Here is a 23,547-nt window from a genome sequence, read left to right on the forward strand (position 1 = left end):
GCTTTAGCTAAGAGAGCTTAGCTTGGACCATGACCGGTCCAACATCTTCCTCCGTGAAACCCAGCACCATTAACTCCTTCTGAAAGTGAGCAAGACGGTGTCGAGTTGCGTGCTGCTCACATCCTTTAACTCGATGTGCACAATGGTGCCACTGTTGGATGGAGAGCAGTAGTGTTGTTCAAGGGCATAAAGCAAGTGTTTGTTCTTTTCTTTGTTGCTGGTCCTACTCCTCGCTACATCTCTGCTTTGTTCATCTGTGTTGCATGTCGCGAGACAAATTAGCTACTTGGGAAGGACTGTCTTCCAGAATGTCTTTACAGATTCCTGCCAGAACCTTCTAAAACAGCCTTACAGATGCTTTGACTGCTGCCATATGATTGGAGTGAATCCAAGAATTCTCAAGTGCTTTGGGCTTCTGTGCAGGTGATCAGCTTTGTGCTTTTAGACCAGGTGACAAAGGAACGATCAAGGATATATCTATAGCGGGGAGGGAAGGAGGAATAATACCTCATGAGAAGGATCACAGTCTCCGAGCTGCTGCTGGGTTTGCTCGACAAGAGAGAACAATGGCTTTTGCTGCCTATAGCTTCATCGGCCTCCTGCTCTGTGTTAGCATTCTTGCTGATGGAGCATGGCTGGCCCATGGCAGTAGCAGAGAAGACGCTGCCTCCAAGCTGAGTACAGAGCGGGGAGTGTTAGCGAGGAAGCTGCTGCACATATCGAGGGGGAATGATGTTGCTGGAAACTCGAACAGCAAGAAGAAGAAGAAGAAGAAGAGAGCACCATCTGCATCTTCATCGTACGCGGATGCCCAAATGAGCAAGAGAAGGGTTCGAAGAGGGTCAGATCCCATCCACAACAGGAGCTGAGTCGCCGGAGCTGCCATGTGATACTGCAGAGGAAAGGGTTTTGTAGTTGTGTGGTCTGCTTGCTGTCTTTCACTTCCTTCCACCATCTGGTTTTCATATAGAGAAACATGTACAGTGGCCAAATAGAAGAGAAACTACATCTTGTCATCTCCGTTTCTTGCAGAGATTGCTGAAAGAGTTTGTTGCCTCTGCCTTTTTCATCTGTGTCAATAAATTCAAAGGATTTCGGACAGCCAAATCCAAGAAAAAACAAAGAAATCAAAATTACTACTGGTGGGGATTATTTAACTTGGAAATCAAGGACAGTGAGTAGGCCGTATCTTTCGTACACTGCCTTGTCCCTCATAATCTAAGATCAAGTCTTAGTAGATTTGCAGAATCAATAAAGGGTTTCAAAACACTATGTATAAAAAAATCCATCTTACTTTAGTCATGCATGTATACACACAAATATCAAAACTATATTTACAAATTTTCTTACTCTATGTTAATCTCACATTATCAAATTTTTTAATGGTTCCCAGCAGTAACCTCTTTCCAAATTTTCTGTCCAAAGTTGGCACACAAGAAAGATTTCCAAGATTTAAGATGATCAATTTTCTTCACCCAGAGAACAAAAAAAGAAAAGCAAGACTGTTCATAATAGCTACAGGTAAAAAAACATGACCAACATAAGTATGTAGCACGTGATAACACTTGGTTTGTGGTCACACACCAAACTCCCTTCTAAAAGTCTTTATTGGATCACTACCTGTTTCCACTAATGCCTATCGGCCTAACAGAAATTAACTTCCTGTGAAGAAAAAGGTCCCAGCAACATTACTGCACATCCTGTGATGCCATCACAACCACCAAGAAGAGCAGAGCTATTTAGAGGAATTGGGAAGAAGGGACAGCAGAAAGAGAAGATGACTCATTCTCGCTTCCTCTCACTGCTGCTCATCGCAGGATTCATCTCATTGTCCTTCTCTGTAGGTCTCTACCTCAGGTTCTTCTATCATCTTTTTGTTGAGGTAAAGCTTCAAAATGAGTATGAGCCTTTCATAAATGGAAGAAAGATCATTATGAGACATCTGTCTGATCCTGAGGTGAGTTTTCTTTCCTCTTCTTCTTTTTCCAGCTTCAAAATTTTCATTGTTAGGTGCTTCATAAAAGTTTCTTTTGATGGATGTTTCAGTAAAGCATGGTGAAAGCCTACTGAGAATCTGGAGCTAAACACTAATCCAACGAGTGAAGTCATCTGCAACAACACATCCTGTAGCTAAAATACTGCTAATAATATTTACTCTTAACCCCAAAAGTGAAACAAAGAACATGTAAATCCTAAAATAAAATAAAGCAAGGAGTTCTCTAGTAGAGGTCATCTGTTTACAGTGAAATCTTAAATGTTGAGTTCATGCAGAAAAATGATGGGTGATGCTATTCAATTGTCCTTTAATTAGTCTTCTGCTTACCCAAAAAGCTTTGCAGGATAACAACATGGATTAGTTCAGTATCACCAAGAACTTGAAATGAAATGATTCCATTTAGGGATAAGATATATCCCTACTACTTTTTAACTGAAGCAGTATTCATATTAAGACTTCCTATGATGGCAAGATGCAAATTCCCACCCCTCCAGCTTCTCAATCGATATTCCGCGATAATCATGGTTGAACAGTAAAACTACTGAGCAAATTATTGAATTTATAAGGACAACATACTCTACCCATGTAACATATATTAGGGATGACAGCAGGGTCAGATTTTTTTCAAACTTATAATAAAGAATGATAACGGCACACTAAACTATTGTCGAATATAAAATTTTCAGATCTTCATAGCTTGAATATAAAGGAATAGAAAGAAAACCATTAGTTCTCAGTAGATCCAAGACTACCATATCATAGGTACAGGATAAATTGGCCTGGAAGTAGCAGGCACTGATATCACTAAATGATTAGTCCAAGAATATCCAACATAAGGAGCGGTAGGACTGCTAATTTCAATTATCACAAAACTTCCATTGGGTGTGTCAATTGGGATCTAGATGTTGCTATGCTAGTTACTGGATGTTGCATCCCCCTGAATCTGGTCCACGACGGACATTACCATAGGCAGAGAGTTCTAGAAGATCCATGTCTCGTCCTACAGTTGATAACAGGTTGGACGTTTTTAAACAAGTAGATGATTCAAATTTTCATTTGAAATCCAAACAATATCATTTAGCACCTGAAACCCTGCAATAAGCACTCTTCTGTATGAGTTCAGATTTGGAGACCTCCATCTTGTTCCCCTTGGATCTATTAACAGTTGCCTGCAGACGAGAAAATTATAGTGTATCTTGAAAAATTGATGGAGAAGGAAATTGGTAAAAAATCATAGATGTATCTTAACAAGACAGCATTAGCAACTTCAATTTGAAGAAACAAAATCGTTGAAACTATAAGATTGCTACCTATTAAAATATAGATACTTTGGCTCAAGTCAGGAGTCATGATAATTATATGTTATTCATTTTTGGTCGAGATAAAGATTTAAGGTGCTTTACTGATTTTATAGCATTAAATGCTATGTCTATTGATGAGCACAGTACAAGAAACATTTTTGGACTACAGTCCTACAATAAAACAGGACATTACAGCAAGTGTAAAAGACGAGAAGAAAAGCTTGTTAATCACTATGATTTGAGATTCCCTAAATATACTACCAAGATAAGCTGTTAGATATATCTCCACATAAATGTCCCAATGTTATTTCCTAGATTATTTCTCAAACTGAAAACCAAAGATTTTGGAGAACTTCTGATTTTTTTGTTTCTTTTCAAGGGTTAATTAAGTAACAAGTAACCTCCTATAACTAGGTAATTTAACCCCTTGAATCAACTTAAATGAATCATGGGAAGAGACTAGTCTAATAATTAGTGCTTTTTCCCTTTTCTTCTACCCTTTCAGATGAAATCAAGAAAGCAAAAAAAAAAAAAAATCAAATGTTATGATAGCATATTCATGTGACCAGATAGAAATGGAAAACGACAAGAAACAACAGTATCCTTATGAATCATATTATTGAGCAAAAATAAAGAAAATAAAAAAAAGGAGAATGCTAACACTCATCATTGAGGTGCAAACGAGTCACTGAATTCTAAAATAATGTTCACACAAGAGAAAGAACACGTGCTGAGAAACACAAAAGAAAGCATACCTGCAAAACTTGGCAGTTTTCCAGTGTGCTTTTTCCACCCTGACATTAGGTAACATTAGAGAGACAAACTGCAATCTATTGAAGTTTGATATAATATGGTAGAATGGTAAAGATGAGTACAAGCTCTACAACAGAATAATCTTTAGAGTGAACAAACAATTGACATTTTAAGAAGCACATTCCGCCTAGTTTCAATTCACTCAAATTTCTGTCTGAAATAATCACTTTAGTAGCTAAACAACCATGAAATATGAAAGTATAGTTAAGTTCAGGGAATTAAGAAGTTCTCCATCAGGAGCAAAGGCTGTCTGTTTTACTCTTTAAATTTGATCAGAATCTGCTCCAGTTGTAAAATCCATGATTTTTGTACTTGGCCCCATAAACACGAAAGATCCAAGACTATACTCCATGTAGCAATTTGACCCAAAGACCACCAGAAGAATAAAGGTTTGTAGCTCCCGTTATAACCAATACATTACATCAAAACCCAAAACTGATGGATTTCGGCTAACACTAGTTCTGTCTTCGAATCTACTACTCATTATCAGAGTTTGGACTGGTTTCCAGTTTCAATAGTTTTGGCTAAAACTGATTAGCTTCAGGTGAAATTTAATAATTTAAGGTAGAAACATACCTCTTCTGCAAAACTAAAGAACCCATCTTAGAGCTACTTTAATAACAGAAAACTGACAATTCCCATCATTATGAAAACATATAGCTAAATTGCAACTTTCAACAACTAAAGCAGCAATAGCTGCAGTGATAAGTTGATAAAAATTAGAAGTACTGCTTGGGATTTGTTTGCTTACGAGATTGCTAATGGACATTCCATTTAACTTTTGTTATGATAGATAGCTTCACGGTGGTACCACAGTAGAGAAATTTGATAACGTTTTCATGCAGAATTCGTGTGTTAATGAGCAAGCTAATGATGCTAAGGTCATAACTACTAAGAAAATGGTTCCTGCCATCTTGCTCTTAACAAAAGACCACATCTTTTATGGGCTGAAAATTTGACGACATTAAAATTAAAGACTCAGCTGATATAGCTATCTGGCTATCAAATAGAAGCCAAATTTTTAGCATTACAAGTGTTTGGAATCACATATAAACAAGAGGCAATAATCTGATAGCATAATTTGGTATTGTGAATAACATTTGCCATTCAAAGAAACAGCCGTAGTGCTAGCATCAAGGTCGCACCTTTGAGTACGGGACTATGTGATCGTAGTCGTGGCAAAGGCATCCGGGGCATCCGACGAGCTTACGGAAGACGATGTTTCCGAGGGCGTCGCGGCGCCACCGGTCGGGATCCCGCCCCTTCACCTTCTCGGCCTTGTCCCAGCACTGCAGCTTGACACCGTAAGGAAAGCTCCTAGGGTTCCCAGAGAACGGCCCAGCAGCGCCGCCATCGAAGATCCCCCGCGTCTCGTCCTGTCCCTCATCCTCCCCGAGGAGACCGGGGGGCCCGTCGTGTAGGAAAGATGCGGATGCACTGGAGGGCCTCCGGCGAGAGGCAGAGCGGCGGACGCGTTCGACTCCGGGAGAATCGACGGTGATATCTCCGCTAGGCGACGCGGCGGCTCTCCGACCGCCTGCCGCCGCCTTCCTCGACCTCATTTCCGCTCCTCTTTCTCGAGAAGGCGGAACGAGCCGAGACAGTTTGTGTGTACCATCGGAATCGGGTTTTCATACAAGATGAGAATCCGTTTCCCCCCGCTCATAATTCTGACTCAGCTCGTTACAGATGACTCATCCGAGTCTAATAGCCTGGTCTAGTTTGACTCGAGTCCGACTCAATGTGAGCTAAGCCTGTTAAACCCAGTTCAATGGAAGTCGGGTTCAACCCTGTACTTGTAGCTGGGTTCGAGTCCAAATCGGGCCTGTAGTAGAACAAGCTTGAAAGCACATAAAGACACCTTCTGTCATGAGCTGTTCATGCAATTCCTTTCCAGAATCCAAAAGAAAACAATTGCTTGGCTACAAATTTCTTGCCAACCAATCGAATCAAACTTGCTTGCTAGAAAAAGTTTGGTTCGAGTATCAGTCTCTGCTGAGAAAAGTCTCCCAAACTCAATGGGGGTTCAGAATCAGATTCCTCTGAAATGTCCAACTCTTCATACTGGAGTGATGATTCCCAGCTACAATCATCAGGGTTCAACACCAGGAATGATCCAAAGTCACCATTGACAGCACCAATTCAGATACCAGTGGCAGAATACTTGTGGAAATTCCATTTGGACATGGTCATAATAGCTTGCAATTGTTCTGCTCAAGTGCTATTACATAGTGCAGTGTAAGTGCTATCCAGTGACAAGAAACAGTGTTCTTTTGACCGAGTCTTCTGCCGGCACACGAAGAAGAGACATGGAAATTTTTGCTGCAATCTCGTCGTCATCCTCTCAAGTTTCTCCTAAATTTCCACCATTAGAGTCTCATCAGAGTCACAATAAAAATTGCAGATTGAGACTAGCTTTGACAAGGTTCATAAGATTGCAAGCCCACGTAACATCCACAGACTAGCTTTGACATTTCTTTAAGTTCTTTCCTCAAAGTTCCTGGTGTCTGATTTAGAATATTTTTTCTCTGTTTCTTTTCCTTCAGTGATTCAAATCTTCTGTATTTTATGGAGAGATCTGCAGGTACTCGATAAAAATATTGTATGATGTTGATGTTGTTGTTGTCTTTCAAGGAAGTTTCCGCCAAGCCAGTTTCCAACAAAGAGACTGAGCAGAAAAGAATCCATGCTCCTTCCTACAGCCACAGCTCACCTTTCCCCCTGTTTCTTTGCTCCGAAGAAGCATCTTCCTGCCGTCACAAATGGTCTAATCTTCTCCAAACATCTCTTCCGCCTATAAAGGCATCAACTTCGTCTTTATTTTCTCATCAGTTTATCACAGTCTTTTTCCATTAATCACCAACCAAATGGAGAAGTTCGTCTCTTTGGCAGAACCCTTGGAAGTCCTCCTCCTTCACACAGTCCTCCACTGGTTCGCTATGATGCTTGAGAGGCTCTCGCTAGGATTCATGTCCTTCCTCCACTCGTATTTCCAGTTCTGCACATGCCTGTCGATGGCTAAAGATGAGCAACTGATGCATAGGAGTAGCAGCCAGCCTAGAGAAGACCAGTGCCTAAGTAGAAAGGAAGTGGAGATGGTCATGGACAGGATGGGGATATGTTGCCCCTTTGAAGGTGAGCAGCTCTGCGAGCACATGAGTTCTGATGAGATCTCTGGCTTGTTTGAAGAGAACGAGCCAAGTTTGGAAGAAGTAAAGGCAGCCTTTTGCTTCTTCGACGCAAACAACGATGGATTCATCGACGCAGTGGAGCTGCAGACAGCACTCCTCAAGCTGGGCATCACAGAAGGGTTGGAATTGGACGCGTGCAGAACGATGATAGCAATCTACGATGGGAACTATGACGGAAAGATTGGTTTCAATGAGTTCGTCAAGCTTCTGGAGACCAGCCTTTGCTGAAACTAGCTCTGTTTTTCCTCTCTTGTTGTGTATTTTTCCTCTCTTGTTGTGTTTCTCCTTGGAGCTGTGCAAAGTGAGCTCAAAAAATGAGAATTCAACAAGAGAGTTGATCATATATTTGCCAACTTAGTCCATCTTGATTTTGATTTCTAGTTAGCTTATCAGTGAATTAAGCTGCAGCATCAGGAAGAAAAGATGCAGGTTGGAGATTACACATGTTAGAACTCATCTAACCAAACCATAGCTTTCTCAAGTCCTCCTCTGTCTCTCATATTGGATTTAACCAAACCAGAGTTTTCTCAGGTTTAATCATGGATATTGGGTTGCTTCATATTTTGCATACTTGGCACAGATAATTCTGACAGATGTTGGTTCTTAATCTCAACTGGAAGTGTAGGCTTGGTGTATTCATTGATTATTCTGCATCATCTCCTCCAGCTCTCAGTCCTGACAGCTTGCTTATTCTCAAAAACTACAATAATAACAGGGCCAGAAGCATGCAGATTCAAATTAAATGGTATACAGCTACTTTGTTGGGGGTGTAAGAGACACAATGTTGCACTACCTGTCTTAGAAGTCAACTCTGTAGCAGAGTTTTGAACTTTCATGCAACCTTCCTCAGCATTTGGGTACATTTTTAATGCTTGGTCCATTTGAATTCAAGTCTACCAACACTCTTTGGTTCCACATTGGAAGTGAAAGAATCATCAGACTGATTTATCAAGATTTAGTATTATAATTAATTTGCCTAAATATTTTGAGTAAGTAATTGAAGTTTATTGAGTTAATCAGTCATCCTATTGAACTCCAATTTTTTAAAGGCAGATTTGAAGACACATAATCACATCATTAATTGGAAGTGTGATAAGACCTGAATATATATAATCATCAATTTAAGCTTAGCTTAGCTTTTTGGATGAATAGTTCATGCTATGCATCTTGAAGATTAGGGTAGAAGATACTAAAACTATGAGAATAAATTTCGATTAAGAATATTGTTTGTGTAAACAACTTTTTAGCTGTGGCCTCGAGGATGACGGGTCGCCGATTCCTTCGGGAGGGGGTTCCTTGCCAACGCGCTCGGAGATAAGCGTCTCGCCTTCGTCTCTGCACACAGGTTGAGTCGGGATGCTCGACCCAATCCTTCTGATGATTAAGTTAGTCGACGATCGTGGGAGTCCCCCCGTCTTTGTCTAGAATGTCAGGATATTTATAGGGGAGTTCGATGTTACCTGATGTGCCTGCCCGCAGGGGGTAGGATCGTACCTTCTGATGACGTCTGACATCGCTATTGACGTAGCGTGCGAAGTCGAACCTAAGCGGTCGTTAATGGGCCTCGGTTTGCGTTACGACCCGTGTCAGTCACGCGGTGTCAGCCCAACAGGGGCGCGGGGCGTCAGCGGGTGTCACGCAAGTCTTATCATAATTATTACCCTCATCAAATATATATTTCAATATATATTTAAGTAGAAGTAATATAGCCAACTCAGCAGTTGTCCAGGATAGTCAATGATAGATAGGAGCAGTTCTGGTCAACAGATATGCAATTAGAAGCAACTAAAACATACGATGAGAACCACAACAGCACATTTCAATCTCCACTATACATGGCAGTACTGTTCCTTCCAATTATCTCACTTGAAGCCACATGAACTTGTTGTTACAGCAGAGGACAAAGAGGCAACAGAAATCTTCACGGGCAATCCTAACCCTGGAATGTCTGAATGATAGTGTTGTGCCATGGGTCGGAAAGGTGCTGCAGCAGGTTCTCGAATGGCCCTTTGCCAGTCACATTGTGCTGGATGATGAACCCCAGGAAGGCCAACATCGCCAGTCTCCCTACAGCAGAAACAGTACGAACAGTGTCAGCTAATCTTCCTCCCTCTCTACATAACCCCAGTTTGTTCAATGGTTACAGAGCACTCTTACCGTTTGCGAGCTCCTTCTCCTTGGCCTCCAGCGTGGGGGCGAAGTTGAGGGGGTTGAAGATGCCCCCAGGGTAACCGACCTCATTGGGCGGCAGGCTGTAGTTCTTGAAGATGGGGTCCTGGTTGACGCTTCCAGGGTACTTGATGTCTTGCCACCTCCTGATCTCCACGTAGTGGAAGAGGATGAACTCGATGACGAAGAGGGTGGAGGAGGACGCGAAGTACTCGGCCTTGCCGGCGTCGTACCACTGCGGCGCGTTGATGATGCCGATCTTGGTGAAGACCTCCGGCAGCAGCATCCCCGCTACCCCCAGCATGGCCCAGCGCCCGTTCACGAGCTCCGCCTGCACGTACCACCTGAGGTTCTCGGGGTCCTCCGCCAGCCCCAGAGGGTCGAATCCATTGTCGCCCGGCAGGCTGCGCCATATCATGAAACAAGGTTAACCAGCAGGTCCGCCGGCAGAATCTGCTGTAATTTGCATGGTTAAGAAATCAGATGAGTGACCTGCCGTCGAGGTAGGTAGGCGAAGCGAGGCCCGGGAGCCATTCGCCCTTCTTGGCTTCCACCTTGAGGGACCTGTAGGATGAGGACGGCGAGGATCTGGCCGCGAATTCCCTCGCCAGTTTGCCGGAAGACCCGGTCATGAATCTCGACCTGGAGCTGCATGGCCGCAGGGCGGCGACCGACGCTTGAGTTGCGACTGTGGCCATCTTCGCCTGATGGATTCCTCAGGCAGCTGGTGATGGTGGCGACGCTTGTGTTGCTGCTGAAGTGCCGACTCCGTTGCTTTGTACGCCACCAGAGAGCGTTCTTGTGGCCAAAACGTAGGAATGCAATCCAGCCACTGGTTTCGCGGGATTCGGATATTGTACGGCTGAGATGTGTTGGGTGATTTAGCCGGCCAATGGGAAACCTCTGAATCCTTATCCCTCCTTATCTGATGGCCAATCCAAGAGATCTATTGGTGGAGTGCTATTGGCCAGTAGAAGATGATGTGGGCCCTTCCCGGTCCTACTTCTGTGGCAGTCTGTGCACCATATTAATGGACTCTGCCTCTTTTTCCAAGATTAGTTTAGTGTCTGAGTGTATTGCTGTGCAAATAATATATTTAAATAGAAAAGGTGAATTAAAAATAATAATAACTTTTTTAAATCCCATTTTGATGTGAAGATATCATAAAAATGATATTTTGGTTACATTTAATAAGTAGCAGAGAAAATTATTTGGCAGGTGGGATCGAATCTGATTCAGTCGAATCAGATCGGTCGGTGGACCGGACCGGTTTGGAATTGGCTTCCCGACCGACCACAGCTGCGTGTTACGCGGTTGCCTGCCTCGGTTGCCTTGCCAGAGTCGATGTGGCGTATTGCTCCATTCCTTGCCTCCCATAGCTTCCCAAGCCATGGAAGATCCTCACAAGATCCATGCAACTGGGTTTCCTGCACGAATCCAATTCCTTTTTGGCCTCCTCTGCCATTCCTTTCCCCTCTCCGGAGAACCATTGACGAAAGGTTTAAAAGCCATGCAACTGTCCCGTTCCGTTTCAAACGTACCAGCGAGCCAGAGAGTTGTCATCCTCTCTAATGGGAATCCATGCGGCCATCTTCTGGCTCCTCCTCCTCCTCTATCCCTTCCACGAAGCGTTGCTCGCCGGCGCGCTGGGGTGCAACTGGGGAACCCGATCGTCCCACCCGCTGCCGGGTGACATCGTCGTGAGGCTCCTCAAGGACAATGGCTTCGACAAGGTCAAGCTGTTCGAGGCCGATCCCAAAGCCCTGCGCGCCCTCGGCCGCTCTGGCATCGAGGTCATGGTCGGCATCCCCAATGAGTTCCTGGCCCCGCTGGCCGGCAGCGTCGCCGTCGCCGAGCAGTGGGTGACACAGAACGTCTCCGCCTACATCTCCCGATATGGCGTCAACATAACGTACGTAGCGCGTTAGGAACGTGATCGAAGCAGTTCTTCTTCCTTCGCCTTCTCTGTTCGTGTGTTGATGTTTTGGTTGAGTTCAGGCATGTCGCTGTTGGTAATGAGCCGTTCCTGAAGACCTACAAGGGGATGTTCCAACGCACCACGTTCCCGGCGCTGCAGAATATACAGGCGGCGCTCATCAAGGCCGGCCTTGGGCGCCAGGTGAAGGCCACCGTGCCGCTGAACGCCGACGTGTACCAGACGAACAACCAGCTGCCCTCTGGCGGCGACTTCCGGCCCGACATCCGCGACCTCATGATTGCGATCATAAAGTTCCTGCAGGACAACGGCGGCACGCTCACCATCAACATCTACCCATTCCTCAGCCTCTACGCCGACCCCAACTTCCCCATCGACTACGCCTTCTTCTCTGGCTCGGCCGCCCCCGTGGTCGATGGGTCCATAACCTACTCCAACGTGTTCGAGGCCAACTACGACACCCTCATATGGGCGCTCGAGAAGAACGGCTTCGAATCCATGCCGGTGATCGTGGGCGAGATCGGGTGGCCGACCGACGGCAACCCCAACGCCAACCTGGACTACGCCCACAAGTTCAACCAGGGACTCCTCGACCGCATTACGAAGCGCCAGGGCACGCCGAAGCGGCCGACCCCGCCGGACATCTACCTCTTCGGCCTCGTCGACGAGGACACCAAGAGCATCCAGCCCGGCAACTTCGAGCGCCACTGGGGGATCTTCTACTACGACGGCACCGTCAAGTACCCCTTGGTGTTGGAGAACGGCCAGGATCTCGTCCCGGCCAAGGGCATCAAGTACCTGAGCAAGCAATGGTGCGTGCTGTCGCCGGAGAGGAGCATCACCGACCCCGCCATCGCCGACAGCGTCAACTACGCCTGCCAGTACGCCGACTGCACCAGCCTCGGCTACGGCTCGTCATGCAACGAGTTGGACGCGAGGAGCAACATCTCCTACGCTTTGAACCAGTTCTACCAGGTGGCGGATCAGCAGAAGGGCGCGTGCAGCTTCTCCAACCTGTCGGTGATCACCAACATCGATCCGTCGCAGGGCAGATGCAAGTTCGAGATCATGATCGACGTGGGAAAGCATGAGAAGTCGGTCAATTCCGGTGAGGAAGGATCAGCTCGGATCCGGTGGAACGCGGTGGTGGCGATGGTGGTCTCGGCGGTGCTGCTATCGAGCGCAAGTAGTGCTTTGCTTTAGGATCACGTGACCATCTGTGGTCTTCATATACACGTACAATTTGCTTCTCTTTCAGATTCAGGGAAGATGAGCTTCGCCAACATAACTTTCCATCAAAATGAGATATACAGAATGTGTATAATTCCTCGATAGATAGGAAACAGCAATCTGTTTATTATCAATCATCTGTTCTTTTATGAGTCAAAGAATACTGTTCTTCAGATTCACTACGAAAGTGTTGGGCATCATAGCCATGATATGAACTGTGAGACAGGGTTGAAAGGGTGATACACCAAAGTCTGGAATTACATCAACTTTTTCACATAAATGAACTAACAAATCCATGTAATTAGAACATGTAGTCATCCTGATCGCCGGCTCGTCTGCTAGTCTCTTGTCCATCTCCCCCAGCCATTCTGTTGTTCATCTTGACCCTCTTGACCAGACGAACTAGGGCTTGCACGACCTCGGACATGGGTGGTCTGAATTCTGGCTCAGACTGTCACATAACATACATGCAACAAAATTGAACTCTAAGCACATACCACCAAGATATTCAACATAACCAGCAATGTCTTAGCTTGTGATGTGTGTAGATTGCAAGTTAGGTCGAAAATTCAGATAGTTTGGTTTTGCCTTGGAAAAAGACAGATGTTGAATGTTTTTACCTGAACACAGAGGGCAATTACATCAGCAAATCGAGAGAGCGATTTTGCAGGGTACAGCCCCTTGAGAGCAGGATCAACCATCCTGTCCAGGGCATCAATGTCATGGAGCTGAGGAGTCGCCCACTGAACCAAGGACTGCTCAGCTCGTGGCCTTGAGCTGTCATAAGTTTGCAAAACAATTAAATCAGCAACACCATGTACTAAAATCATCAAAATATTGGCTCAGAAGCATTCACAGTCAATGCTATCATGAGACAAATCTTAGTCAAGTCGAAAGCGTAAACTCATGGTTCAAGATATCAAATATGGCCTCTTATCCGTGATTCTTTCTGAAGAGATTACCTGTCAAAAGGTTTCCTGCCAGTCATGAGCTCCAGCATGACCACTCCGAAACTGTACACATCACTCTTCATAGTATACTGGCCAGACATGGCAACCTCTGGTGCACTGTAACCCATATTTAGTTCAGATGCCTGCACAAGTCATTAAACAAAAAGGTCAGAAGCATTTTAGAAAATGCAGTGGGTTCATGATTGTTATCAGAAAAAAGCATATGTGCCGTAAATTCAAAACAAGATCAAAATGCATTCTTTGTATGCATTTGTATCATATATTTACAATCATTTTGATCATTAGCAATAATATAGATATACGAATGGATTTTATGCCACCAGTTTTCTATTAGATAAGCAAAAAAGTATTTTCAAATCATATAAATTTTATTTCTTAAATGATTTGGATAACATGAATCAAGATCAATGGAGCTGATCATGGAACTAAAACCTTCATGATTGACTTCAAGCTAGAATCCAATGAAAATTAAAGCCTCAATACTATCACCTCAAAATCAATTATAAGGGCTCCAAAACATAAATTGCCATGTTGAAGTTGTTCTATGATATCCAAAAGGCTTAGAAATGAAAAAAATCAAACTTTCTAAAAGATCTTAGCATTTGCATAAAATGGACCAGAAAATAAACAAATTTAACAGGATGCAGCATATTTTGATGCAATCAATAATAATAGAAGTATCATGATCAATCATTTAATTTGTCAATTGAAATAATCTTAAAATCATATTTTTCATAGATGAATGCCTTTTACAACATTCATGTTTATCAGTTTGATGAACACTTGAATTTTATTAAAAACACATGAAATTTGGTTTTTAATCATTTTTAAACATCATAGATCATGTGCAGTGACATTTATCTTGGACTTGAAGCTTCCATTAATAATATAAATGTAATACAATTGAGACCTCAATCCTTTGGTAGGACTCCATTTCACTCTCTCATTATCAAAACTGCAGCCTACATGTGCTTTTTTCAGCCGCTTATAAGCAACCCTGGTTTGCCTCAGTCTTAAATCTGTTAAGTTCAATTGCAAGTTATATGAGCAGTTTATATAGAAAACAAGTTGATACAAAAAATATTTGCTTTTTTCAGTCGCTTATAAGCAACCCTGGTTTGCCTCAGTCTTAAATCTGTTAAGTTCAATTGCAAGTTATATGAGCAGTTTATATAGAAAACAAGTTGATACAAAAAATATTTACCTTAGGTCATGCCAAATATGTCAGATCTTTTATGAGTTTAACATCAATTTATGTAATTTTTTGATCTAGTCTCATCTGATAGTTAATTTTTTTAGTCTCTATGGACTATGGGGTGCCAATTAGAATGTATCTCAAATTGCTTTAAGGTAATATTTTTGTGACATATTGCCTAATTATCATGAAACGAAAATAAGACGTTAGTCTTATGATGTTGGTTCTTGTTGAAGATAACAATATGAAGAGAACAAAAATGCACAGATATGTCATATCAAGTATGCAAAAACTCTTATAGATGACCATGTTGAGACCTACTGGAGAACCCAATACATTATTCTAGTTCATAATGTCTTAGCATTTTCTAAGAGGATTCTGTAATCAGAATAGAATATATGATCTCACACATTACCTGGAATTCTGCATTGGGAACAAGACCTTCGAGCCCACAATCTGACAGGTGTGGATTAAGTTCCATGTCCAATAGAATGTTGGATGACTTGAAATTTTTGTGAATGACCGATGGTGAGCAAACCTCATGCAGATACCTGCATTTAGAATGTTAAGATACAAAATAATCAAGGGAAAAGCCAGAAAAAATCTCCAGAATCTGTGATGAGAAGATGATCCATGCATGTTGATGAATCACATAATGAACTAAAATGCTTACATGAGATAAAGGACAATAGGATTTCAGGATTTACAAAATGGAACTTAAAAGCAATGGATTTAGATGAACTTGTGAGTTTCAGAGATGTCTATAAATTAAATTCTCAATCAACTCTTCGAGTAAATTGGAATAAAGACCAGCATGGTATAATGAGAAAAAGCAAGAGACACAATTTCCCTTCCATAAATAATGTTTGAAATTCAAATAGAGAAAAGATCAACCAAAAGTTCTCACTTACTCTAATGCTCGTGCAGTGCCAAGTGCAATCTTGACACGATCATTCCAAGACAGTGGTTCGTCTGAGAGTTGGAGGAGATCATATAATGCGCCATTCTTGTGAAATTCATACACCAACAGTCGCTGTCCATGCTCAGAACAGTAACCTACCAGCTCAGTCAAATTCGGATGATGTAAACGTGAAATGTTTCCAACAATCTCAATGAATTCATCAGATGATCTGCTAGGCAGGGCCGTTAAGTTTAATTTCTTCACAGCCAATACCTATTCAAAAATGAAAATGTTAATAGATAGTCTACTTCTTAATTTTCTTTAGTATCTCAAAGCATGTCGCACATATCTACACTTTCAGAAAATTCAAGAAAAAAAGTTGTTGTAATAGTTCTTTCTAAAAACAAGGTAAAAAAACAGTGAAGCCAAAATCTGACAACCTGCAAAAGTTTGGAGGATCGGGTAAGTTAACTATACCTTAAAAACTTGTGTTCTATCATGAACATAAACACATAAAATGCTAATGATTGTGTAATACAGGTTGTTGTGTTACGAAGATGGCTGGAATTTTCTGTAAATAAAAGTGAATATCTTCTTGGTAATAATAAAATGTTAAAAGGCATCTCTTGTTGCTAAAAAATGAAAAGTGCTAAGGTCCTATTTACAAGGAAAAAAGAACCATATTTTGACATATAAAAGCTGATGATGACATAGGTGCTTCAATGCTATGTTTTGTTAAAGAACATAGTAGATTAAATTAGCTGAGAAGCCTTCGTTTAACAACATTATGTACTAGTGTGAGATGTTATATTTACTAGTGTGATGTTATCTGCTATATAATCATGGTTTGTGCATGTAGTTCACATTCATTCAGCAAGTCTGTGCTCTGATTGTATTATGCTCATTTTGCAGCCACATGTGGACATTGTTTTTTAGTATAATTTACTCCAGGTAATATTGTTCAAGATTTATCTGAGGTTTATAGACGAGGTGTCTCCTCAGTTGTAACATGGGATGCAAAGTATGAACTGTATGCATGTGAGTGATTTTCAAGATCAGAGAAACTGCCTGATAGAGGTTATACAAAAGATAGCCATATCTAGCTAAAAGAGAAAGAATTTATGGTTTTAAGGAAGCCATACCTTTCCATCACTAAATTGTGCCCTGTAAACACGACCAAAAGAGCCTTCACCAACAAGATTATCTTCACTAAAACTGTCTGTAGCAATCTGCAGGTCAGCTACAGAATAAATAATTGCTTTTATGGATGTTGTATCAACCTTCTTCGCGATAGGCTTGTTTGAGAACTCATCTTCATCGAATGATTTATAACGATCAATTGGTGGAGGCTTAAGGTTTACTGGAGCTGGTGGTGGCAACTTTTCTGTGTCAAACATAGAGGATGTTTGGACCGTCTTCATCTCTGCAACTAATTAGTTACATAGTAAGCAAATTAATTTCCCGAATCTGAACAAAAATTTCTGACGGCATGCTGCACTTAGTGCAACATCAAGAAAACTGTTCACAAAGAGGTTATTACTTCATTTTTCAAGCAAGAGAGATCAGTAGATGGTATTCATGTTGCAATTGGCCAATTCCAATGAATTCATCATTAATGAACTTTTGTCACAAGTTATGTGTTTAACAATAATTGTTGACTACAGTTTCCAGCAACATGGCATTCATGAAAGTCATTTATCTTTAATTATTAGAAGCTTCAAAATAATTGATTGATGTACTATTTTCTAGGTGTAAGATTGTTCCAATACTATGTGGGTTTTAATAGTTTGAGCCATGACAATGACCATCTGCATGCAAGAGTAAGACTGAACATCCTACCATTTCTAGACCTCCTGTTAGCAGGAGCATCATGCATGTGCATTGACAAAAATAGTCCTATTATACTCTTGACAAAAATAGTTCCTAGCATTTGTGTTCCAACTAAGAGGTTTTGTGTAAATAAAATTAAAAGAATGTCTCCAATCATAGATTGTTTGTATTTTCAATTTTTCAGATATGACAACATCCTGCATTGAAGTATTCATTTGTTTCATAACTACCGTGGCTATTACTTCAGCTAATGTTCAGACAATTTAAAGAATTGAACAATGTTCAATAAATTAGTTAAGAATTATAGATTATGTAGGTCTACCATTGGTAGAAGTCTTATGTGTCACCACAAAAAACCATCGAGATAGAGTGGATGATGCAGCAGATTTACCAGTGAAGGGAGAGAAAAAAAATTGAACAGAAAAAAGTAGAACATATCAAATTAAAAGAACAGGGACTACAATCTCAACCTCAACAATCTGACTGGTATCAGCCAATTAAAAATTAAAATTTAGGCCAAAAGTCCAGCTTTCATTTAAAACAGGTGGCAGTCAGAATAAAAAAGGATGAGATCATACATAATATCCTTTTATAAATTCAACTGAATTTATTTTAGCACATATATAGTTACATCCCTGAAACAAAGTTTCATATGTGTGGCTTTAGGAGCTTCAAAATTAGAAGGCATTACAGAAATCTAGGTCATTTATGTACAGCTGAGCAAACATTCAACAATAATATTGTGGCCATATTAATATCCAAGGGCATGAGGCCCTCACCAATGAGGGGCAAAGGGGGTCCTACATACACATCCTAAATCTTATGTCAAAAACAGTTAGCAAGAGATCATCCTTGTCATTGCATCAAGGCCCATCATTTAGGTTAAAAAATAGTACAGTGAAATCAAATAAACAAGATTGTAGTGGTTCATTTCTTAGTCAAGACAATGAAAGAAGATACAGTTAGTCATTTCAAAAGTGATGACACTATATAATATGCATGTATTAATCAACCATGCTGATCTATGGCAGATAGACTTTGATCAAATCATGGATATACACAATTCAAACTACCTTTAACTTCATCTGAAGCAAACTGAGCAAAAGGCCGGTCTTGTTCAAGACTTTCTTCTGTTGGATATTTTCTCGATTTCCTCCGTATCACAAAGAATGCAATTATTCCACCTACGATTAAGATAGATATGATAATTCCTGCTATTCCCCCACCACCTATACCACCACTGCCACCAGATTTTTGACCAGCGTTGCTTTTTCGACCTGGTGGAGGAGGTGTATAAGGTGGAGGAGGAGGTGCTGGCCCAGAGCTCCACTGGTTATTCTCAGTGCTACAAACAAAGATTTACAAATAGGTCTGTTATGAATAATTCATCTGTAATTAGATCAAATGATGTCAATGAAGTTCATTAAGTACTCACTGGAGATTGTTTATCCCCTTTAACTGGTTAGGAATCCAACCAGTGAAGCGGTTATTTGCAACGTTCCTAAAAACAAATATGTGTACCTTGTCAAACATATGATGTGAAGACGATATCCAATTTTTAAAGGACAGCTTTATATGTAAACTTACAAATTTTGAAGAGGAAGACCGGCAAGGACATCTATGTGACCAGTGAACTGGTTGTTCTCCAAATATCTGAAAGGGAACTGACACTGGTTATTAAAGCATTCATAAAACAACAAGGCATTTTCTACATGCATGAAATTCAGTACTCTTACAGGCTCGTCAAACTTGTTAAGCTGCTGAAGCTCTGTGGGAGGTCACCTGTTAGTGAATTGGAAGACAGGTCTCTGCAGTATACATTCCTTATTCTCAGAATGTCAAGTAATCAAGTAAAACCAGAAGAGGAACTGATGGATGCATGGTTAGACCTCTACAATCCAAATACAAAGATCGGCAGGAAAGATTTCAGTCTCTGCCACACTAACTTCAGCAACTTACATGCAAGAAAATTTAGGCAACATCACTAATAAATAAGACAGTAATTATCTATAGCCCAGATGATAAAGTGGAAAAAGGTGGACTTGCACACTATATGTAGACTCAAATGTGTTTGCCGTGAACAATAAGAATACAGTAAGTGATCAATCAGAATGTTAATTTACACCTACATTGTCGCCAGATTCGAGAGGCTTCCAAACATGTCACCCAGATTTCCTTGGAGTTGATTGTGAGCGAGATTTCTACATGCATTAGTGCATATTTTAATATAAAATATCAGTTAAAATAGCTCCATAAAGGGAACATAATGTGATTTCACAGGCCACTCACAGATATTCTAGTGTGACCATCGGGGAGATTGAATAAGGTAAACTTCCACCATACTGGTTATTGCTGAGGTCTCTGCAGACAATATTATCATAAGACTGATGCCAATATAGCTGACTAACAGTTGAAGTAATCATCATCTACATTTTAACTTACAGCCTGTGGAGATTTGGAGGAAGGTTATAAGGTATCGAACTTTTGTTTCCAAGATTATTTTTGCTTAGATCACTGCACAAAAATTAAAAAAAATTAAAACCCCAAGAAAAATCTCGACACAAGAATTATACCATATAGAACTTATCCAACTTACAGCTCAGTTAGTGAAGACAATTGGTTCATGTTGTAGCCAAGTGTTCCAGTAAGTCCCAACCCCGACAGTTTGCTACAAACCCAATGAAGAGAACATGCATCAGATAGAGTAAAACAAGATATCGGTTCGGCAAATTTGTCATGATACAATCTCACATGGCAGTAACCGAAGAGCCAGAGCACGTAATTCCTAGCCATGATTCCCCGCATGGATCACCACCACTTTGTTTCCAGCCTGTCAGCTGGGATGCCGAGTTCAAACTGCTGAACAATACACTGAGAGCAGAAGCTGCAAATGGAGCATGAGAAATGAGAAATGTCTTCACATCGGCTTTGACAAAGCTTAAATTTTCATAATTCCCTTGGACACGAGAACATGTCAACCAAACCTAGGCATCAATACTTCGTTCCGGGGAAGGTTCAAGAATGAAAGTTGGAAGTCACAAAAATAAAACCTGCTCATCTAACCATTTTTGGAAATAAGAGGTTGCTGCAGAAGTAGTAAATCTTTTCTATATTTCTAAAGATTGCATTTAGGATATGTAATAAACATGGAAAATCAAATCAACCAAACAAGATTCTATTAGAAGATCACAAAATAACAACATATCAGGTCTTCCAACCACAAATTAGAGCAAAAATGCAAATATTCTTCTGCTAGTGAGACAGATCGTTACCGAACCAGTCAAAACGTGCATTCTAAATCAAAAGTACTCAATCGCCTGAATCCAAAAGCTCCCATCATCTTCCAACCAAAGGCACGAAATTTTCGCAAAAAATCTCAAAACTTGAATCAAACCCAAACAACACCAACTAGACATTTGACCAACCAAAGACCAGTACACCAGAACAGATCAAGAAGACAACTGCAGAAACCTAGCAAAACTCATCGAAAAGGAAAAAAAGATTCAATCTGCAGACACCAGGTCAGATATCCTTTCCCACAATCGCTTCACATCTGCTCTAAACCAGTAACCTCAAAAGGCTCACCAGGAATCTGAACCCACTCACCGTCATTGCTGTCCGTGTCGCCATTGACGAAGCCTGGATTCCACGCCCAAGTGCAGGCCAGGAGAACCCAAATCGCCACCATCCCTTCCCCTCCCACCCTCACCATTCTCCCAAGGGCTAGAAGAACAAAAAGCTCGTCTCTTTCCTACAGATAAGAATATACATGCAAGTCTCCCTCCTCTGGACAACTGACGGAGGTGAAGGAAAGCTAGCTGGCACCAAGAACGAGAGGAATCGAAAGGAGGAACCTTTTACATAAAAAAGTAAGTATTTGCAGTCGATTTCATGGACTTTCTTTTCGCGGAAAAGAAAAAGATAAAACAAAGGCCCTTTTTTTTTGTTACGGTGAGCTGTTGAGTGCACTTAAGAAGAGGAAAGTGACGGGAGGTCACGGGAGCAAACGAATCAGGGCCGTCGGTTCCTTCCATATATCAAATAAGATGGTGATCGATCACAGGACTTGATGTGGATGTTCGCATATTATATTGCACTAGCCTTGATGGCTCGTTAAGATCCGTGCAGATGGGGCCAAATGAGATTATTGGATACGGATCCCGATGTACGATCCGGATCCGATCCTTTCATTTGAGCCGCGTGGCACGTGTGTCGTGCTGTGTGGGGTAAGTGCCTGACAATAATTACTTGATTCATTGGCATTCGACCGTGTCAAATAAATGGAACTGCATGCATCGGTAGTGGCAGCCATATCCCATATCTTATGTTGTGATTGAAGCGCCGCACTAAGTCGCTCAGTAGCAACAAGCAGCAATTCTTGTCCCCAAAGAACAAGGCCGCTGCAAAGCTGGCATCAACCACGGAAAGACGGTGTGACGCGGCTTCCGTGGGCCCGACATTGCTTGTCTCGGAATCCGGTGGGCCAAGTCGCGTCAACCAATCAAATCGCAGAGTGTCTACATCGGGAGACAGGGAGAGTGGGTGACATGTACTTTTCGAGTGGCGTCCGAAGGTTGATTTGAGGCTCGCGGTCGTTTTCGTGCTTTCCACGAAACATGTACCGCTCCGCGTTTCGTATCACGATTCCTAGCTTCCGTCCACGTGTTACTAGCATGCACATGGACTGCTTCGTCGCTGGTCTGCATTAGACCGGGCCCAATCGAACACGTCCAATGGCCCCTGGATGGGCAGATTTGCCTAAATATTCGTGCTCCAAAACCCTAACCACCGGCGGCTTGCGCCGGGCTGAATCCCGTGGAAACCCTTGGTGATTTCTTGGGGTTCTTCTCGGTCTTCTTCCTTAATTAACGACGCCTGGCCTCAATCTCCCTTAGGTTCTCGATCCGTCTCGAAGCCCAAAAGCATCATATTTTCTCTGGTTACGTGGTTACCGATGAAAGATGGTGTTTTTTTTTTCCGTTAACGATCACCGAGGTTTCTCACAAGTAATTGTGGACATGTCTGAAGACACACCAAACTAACTATAGTGGTTCAGGAGAGTTGGTGGTAAGAGGTGAGGGTTGTTAGCAACTGCATCGACAAATGAGTACGATAACGTAACGAATAGAACTCCTCCGTCGGATACGTCCATTTTTTTACAACCGTCGGATATGTCCATCGGGAGTTTGATAATCGCTCGCTTGACAACCATCCAGAGCTTCCCTTCCTGATCAATGACAATTGTAACGAATAGAACTCCTCCGATGAATCCTCCATCTCCTGTTTTTCATGCTCATGTAGAAACTAATGTGGCAGTAATGAGAGTAGCAAAAGCTCTAATGACCCCACCTTCAAGTTAAGTGATTCGCCCCAATAGGACAATGGTGAGGTGATCACCATCTTCGCCATAGGTGATGCAGTGATCACCACTATCTGAGTCGACATCGATACAGTTGCCAAACGACATCTACGATAAAGATTATGGTTGTCTTGCCACTGACTCGTTGGGTGGATTGCTCAACCTGAAACTAGGGTCGTCGAAGCTCGTATCTCTCCCATAGTTGTCATGTTAGTTTTTGTATGGGCATAAAAAAGGGGAGATGATGGGCTTGTCAGTGGAGGAGTTATATTCATCGTGATTGTCATTCACCAGGAAAAAAAGATCTAGAAGGCTAGCAAATAAGTGGTTGTTGAGTTCTCGATGAACGTATCTGACGATAGTAAAAAAAATGTGAGTTCCTAAATTCGACGTTGAGTACGTTGTTATACCCATCGTCGACGCAATTGTCAATAGCCTTCATATTTCATTATCGCTCTCCTCATCTATAACAATTATTCATGAACTCTAATGGTATCACCGTCCGTAACGTTAAAATTATTTTTTTACCTTTTATTTTTATATTCCTATTAATAAAATTGATGATAGAGTAAATGAACTCGTAGAAATTGGGATACTAAATATGGTTAATTAGGGTGTAATTTTCTCGGTTGAAGACCCATTGAGATTATGGAAA

At 41.7% G+C, this 23,547-nt stretch overlaps 5 protein-coding genes and 1 long non-coding RNA gene across 7 annotated transcripts; 3 read left to right on the top strand and 3 right to left on the bottom strand.

Moving 5' to 3' along the window:
* Nucleotides 1-1,785: 1,785 nt before the first annotated feature.
* Nucleotides 1,786-2,276, top strand: LOC135632030 (uncharacterized). Its single transcript, XR_010494579.1, has 2 exons — nucleotides 1,786-1,957; nucleotides 2,047-2,276. It is a non-coding gene; the product is annotated as an uncharacterized LOC135632030 (long non-coding RNA).
* Nucleotides 2,277-2,660: 384 nt separating this feature from the next.
* LOC135632028 (uncharacterized) lies at nucleotides 2,661-5,732 on the bottom strand. Its single transcript, XM_065140313.1, has 4 exons — nucleotides 5,256-5,732; nucleotides 4,053-4,091; nucleotides 3,081-3,165; nucleotides 2,661-2,996 (listed from the first exon to the last, which is right to left on the bottom strand). Exons 1-4 carry the CDS (start codon nucleotides 5,670-5,672, stop codon nucleotides 2,914-2,916), a joined length of 624 nt encoding a protein of 207 aa, XP_064996385.1. The 5' UTR covers nucleotides 5,673-5,732; the 3' UTR covers nucleotides 2,661-2,913.
* Nucleotides 5,733-6,977: 1,245 nt separating this feature from the next.
* LOC135631595 (probable calcium-binding protein CML45) lies at nucleotides 6,978-7,529 on the top strand. Its single transcript, XM_065139333.1, has one exon. The coding sequence runs from the start codon at nucleotides 6,978-6,980 to the stop codon at nucleotides 7,527-7,529; it is 552 nt and encodes a 183-aa protein (XP_064995405.1).
* A 1,526-nt stretch (nucleotides 7,530-9,055) lies between these two features.
* LOC103975507 (chlorophyll a-b binding protein 4, chloroplastic) lies at nucleotides 9,056-10,263 on the bottom strand. Its single transcript, XM_009390487.3, has 3 exons — nucleotides 9,963-10,263; nucleotides 9,459-9,874; nucleotides 9,056-9,368 (listed from the first exon to the last, which is right to left on the bottom strand). Exons 1-3 carry the CDS (start codon nucleotides 10,166-10,168, stop codon nucleotides 9,235-9,237), a joined length of 756 nt encoding a protein of 251 aa, XP_009388762.1. The 5' UTR covers nucleotides 10,169-10,263; the 3' UTR covers nucleotides 9,056-9,234.
* A 727-nt stretch (nucleotides 10,264-10,990) lies between these two features.
* LOC103975506 (glucan endo-1,3-beta-glucosidase 5) lies at nucleotides 10,991-12,809 on the top strand. The gene is made up of 2 exons (XM_009390485.3): nucleotides 10,991-11,382; nucleotides 11,469-12,809. Exons 1-2 carry the CDS (start codon nucleotides 11,042-11,044, stop codon nucleotides 12,607-12,609), a joined length of 1,482 nt encoding a protein of 493 aa, XP_009388760.1. The 5' UTR covers nucleotides 10,991-11,041; the 3' UTR covers nucleotides 12,610-12,809.
* On the bottom strand, nucleotides 12,741-21,451 carry LOC103975505 (protein STRUBBELIG-RECEPTOR FAMILY 6). 2 transcript variants are annotated; one of them, XM_009390484.3, is made up of 16 exons: nucleotides 21,140-21,451; nucleotides 20,285-20,417; nucleotides 20,130-20,201; nucleotides 19,976-20,047; nucleotides 19,823-19,894; nucleotides 19,663-19,734; nucleotides 19,270-19,341; nucleotides 19,121-19,186; nucleotides 18,969-19,034; nucleotides 18,607-18,878; nucleotides 16,846-17,126; nucleotides 15,714-15,976; nucleotides 15,218-15,353; nucleotides 13,599-13,729; nucleotides 13,257-13,413; nucleotides 12,741-13,087 (listed from the first exon to the last, which is right to left on the bottom strand). In XM_009390484.3, the coding sequence occupies exons 1-16, from the start codon at nucleotides 21,243-21,245 to the stop codon at nucleotides 12,938-12,940; spliced, it is 2,121 nt and encodes a 706-aa protein (XP_009388759.2). In that variant the 5' UTR covers nucleotides 21,246-21,451; the 3' UTR covers nucleotides 12,741-12,937. The 2 variants fall into 2 exon arrangements, with proteins under 2 accessions (XP_009388759.2, XP_009388758.2); XM_009390483.3 differs by having other exon boundaries at nucleotides 16,846-17,132.
* Between the last annotated feature and the right edge of the window lie 2,096 nt (nucleotides 21,452-23,547).

The sequence above is a fragment of the Musa acuminata genome, chromosome BXJ3-2 (genome assembly GCF_036884655.1).
Source record: "Musa acuminata AAA Group cultivar baxijiao chromosome BXJ3-2, Cavendish_Baxijiao_AAA, whole genome shotgun sequence".
Lineage (NCBI taxonomy): Eukaryota > Viridiplantae > Streptophyta > Magnoliopsida > Zingiberales > Musaceae > Musa > Musa acuminata.

Excerpts from the sequence above, each read along its gene's own strand:
- LOC135632028 (XM_065140313.1), bottom strand. The coding sequence starts at position 5,672 with ATGAGGTCGAGGAAGGCGGCGGCAGGCGGTCGGAGAGCCGCCGCGTCG. Across the intron at positions 4,092-5,255 it reads ACATAGTCCCGTACTCAAAG|GGTGGAAAAAGCACACTGGA; the intron begins GTGCGACCTTGA and ends ACCTAATGTCAG. Across the intron at positions 2,997-3,080 it reads TGCTTATTGCAGGGTTTCAG|GACGAGACATGGATCTTCTA; the intron begins GTGCTAAATGAT and ends TATCAACTGTAG.
- LOC103975507 (XM_009390487.3), bottom strand. The coding sequence starts at position 10,168 with ATGGCCACAGTCGCAACTCAAGCGTCGGTCGCCGCCCTGCGGCCATGC. Across the intron at positions 9,875-9,962 it reads CCTACCTACCTCGACGGCAG|CCTGCCGGGCGACAATGGAT; the intron begins GTCACTCATCTG and ends GATATGGCGCAG. Across the intron at positions 9,369-9,458 it reads GGAGAAGGAGCTCGCAAACG|GGAGACTGGCGATGTTGGCC; the intron begins GTAAGAGTGCTC and ends TTTCTGCTGTAG.
- LOC103975506 (XM_009390485.3), top strand. The coding sequence starts at position 11,042 with ATGGGAATCCATGCGGCCATCTTCTGGCTCCTCCTCCTCCTCTATCCC. Across the intron at positions 11,383-11,468 it reads CGATATGGCGTCAACATAAC|GCATGTCGCTGTTGGTAATG; the intron begins GTACGTAGCGCG and ends GGTTGAGTTCAG.
- LOC103975505 (XM_009390483.3), bottom strand. The coding sequence starts at position 21,245 with ATGGTGAGGGTGGGAGGGGAAGGGATGGTGGCGATTTGGGTTCTCCTG. Across the intron at positions 19,342-19,662 it reads CTCTCGAATCTGGCGACAAT|AGACCTGTCTTCCAATTCAC; the intron begins GTAGGTGTAAAT and ends TGTATACTGCAG. Across the intron at positions 13,414-13,598 it reads GGCAGGAAACCTTTTGACAG|CTCAAGGCCACGAGCTGAGC; the intron begins GTAATCTCTTCA and ends AACTTATGACAG.
- LOC135631595 (XM_065139333.1), top strand. The coding sequence starts at position 6,978 with ATGGAGAAGTTCGTCTCTTTGGCAGAACCCTTGGAAGTCCTCCTCCTT.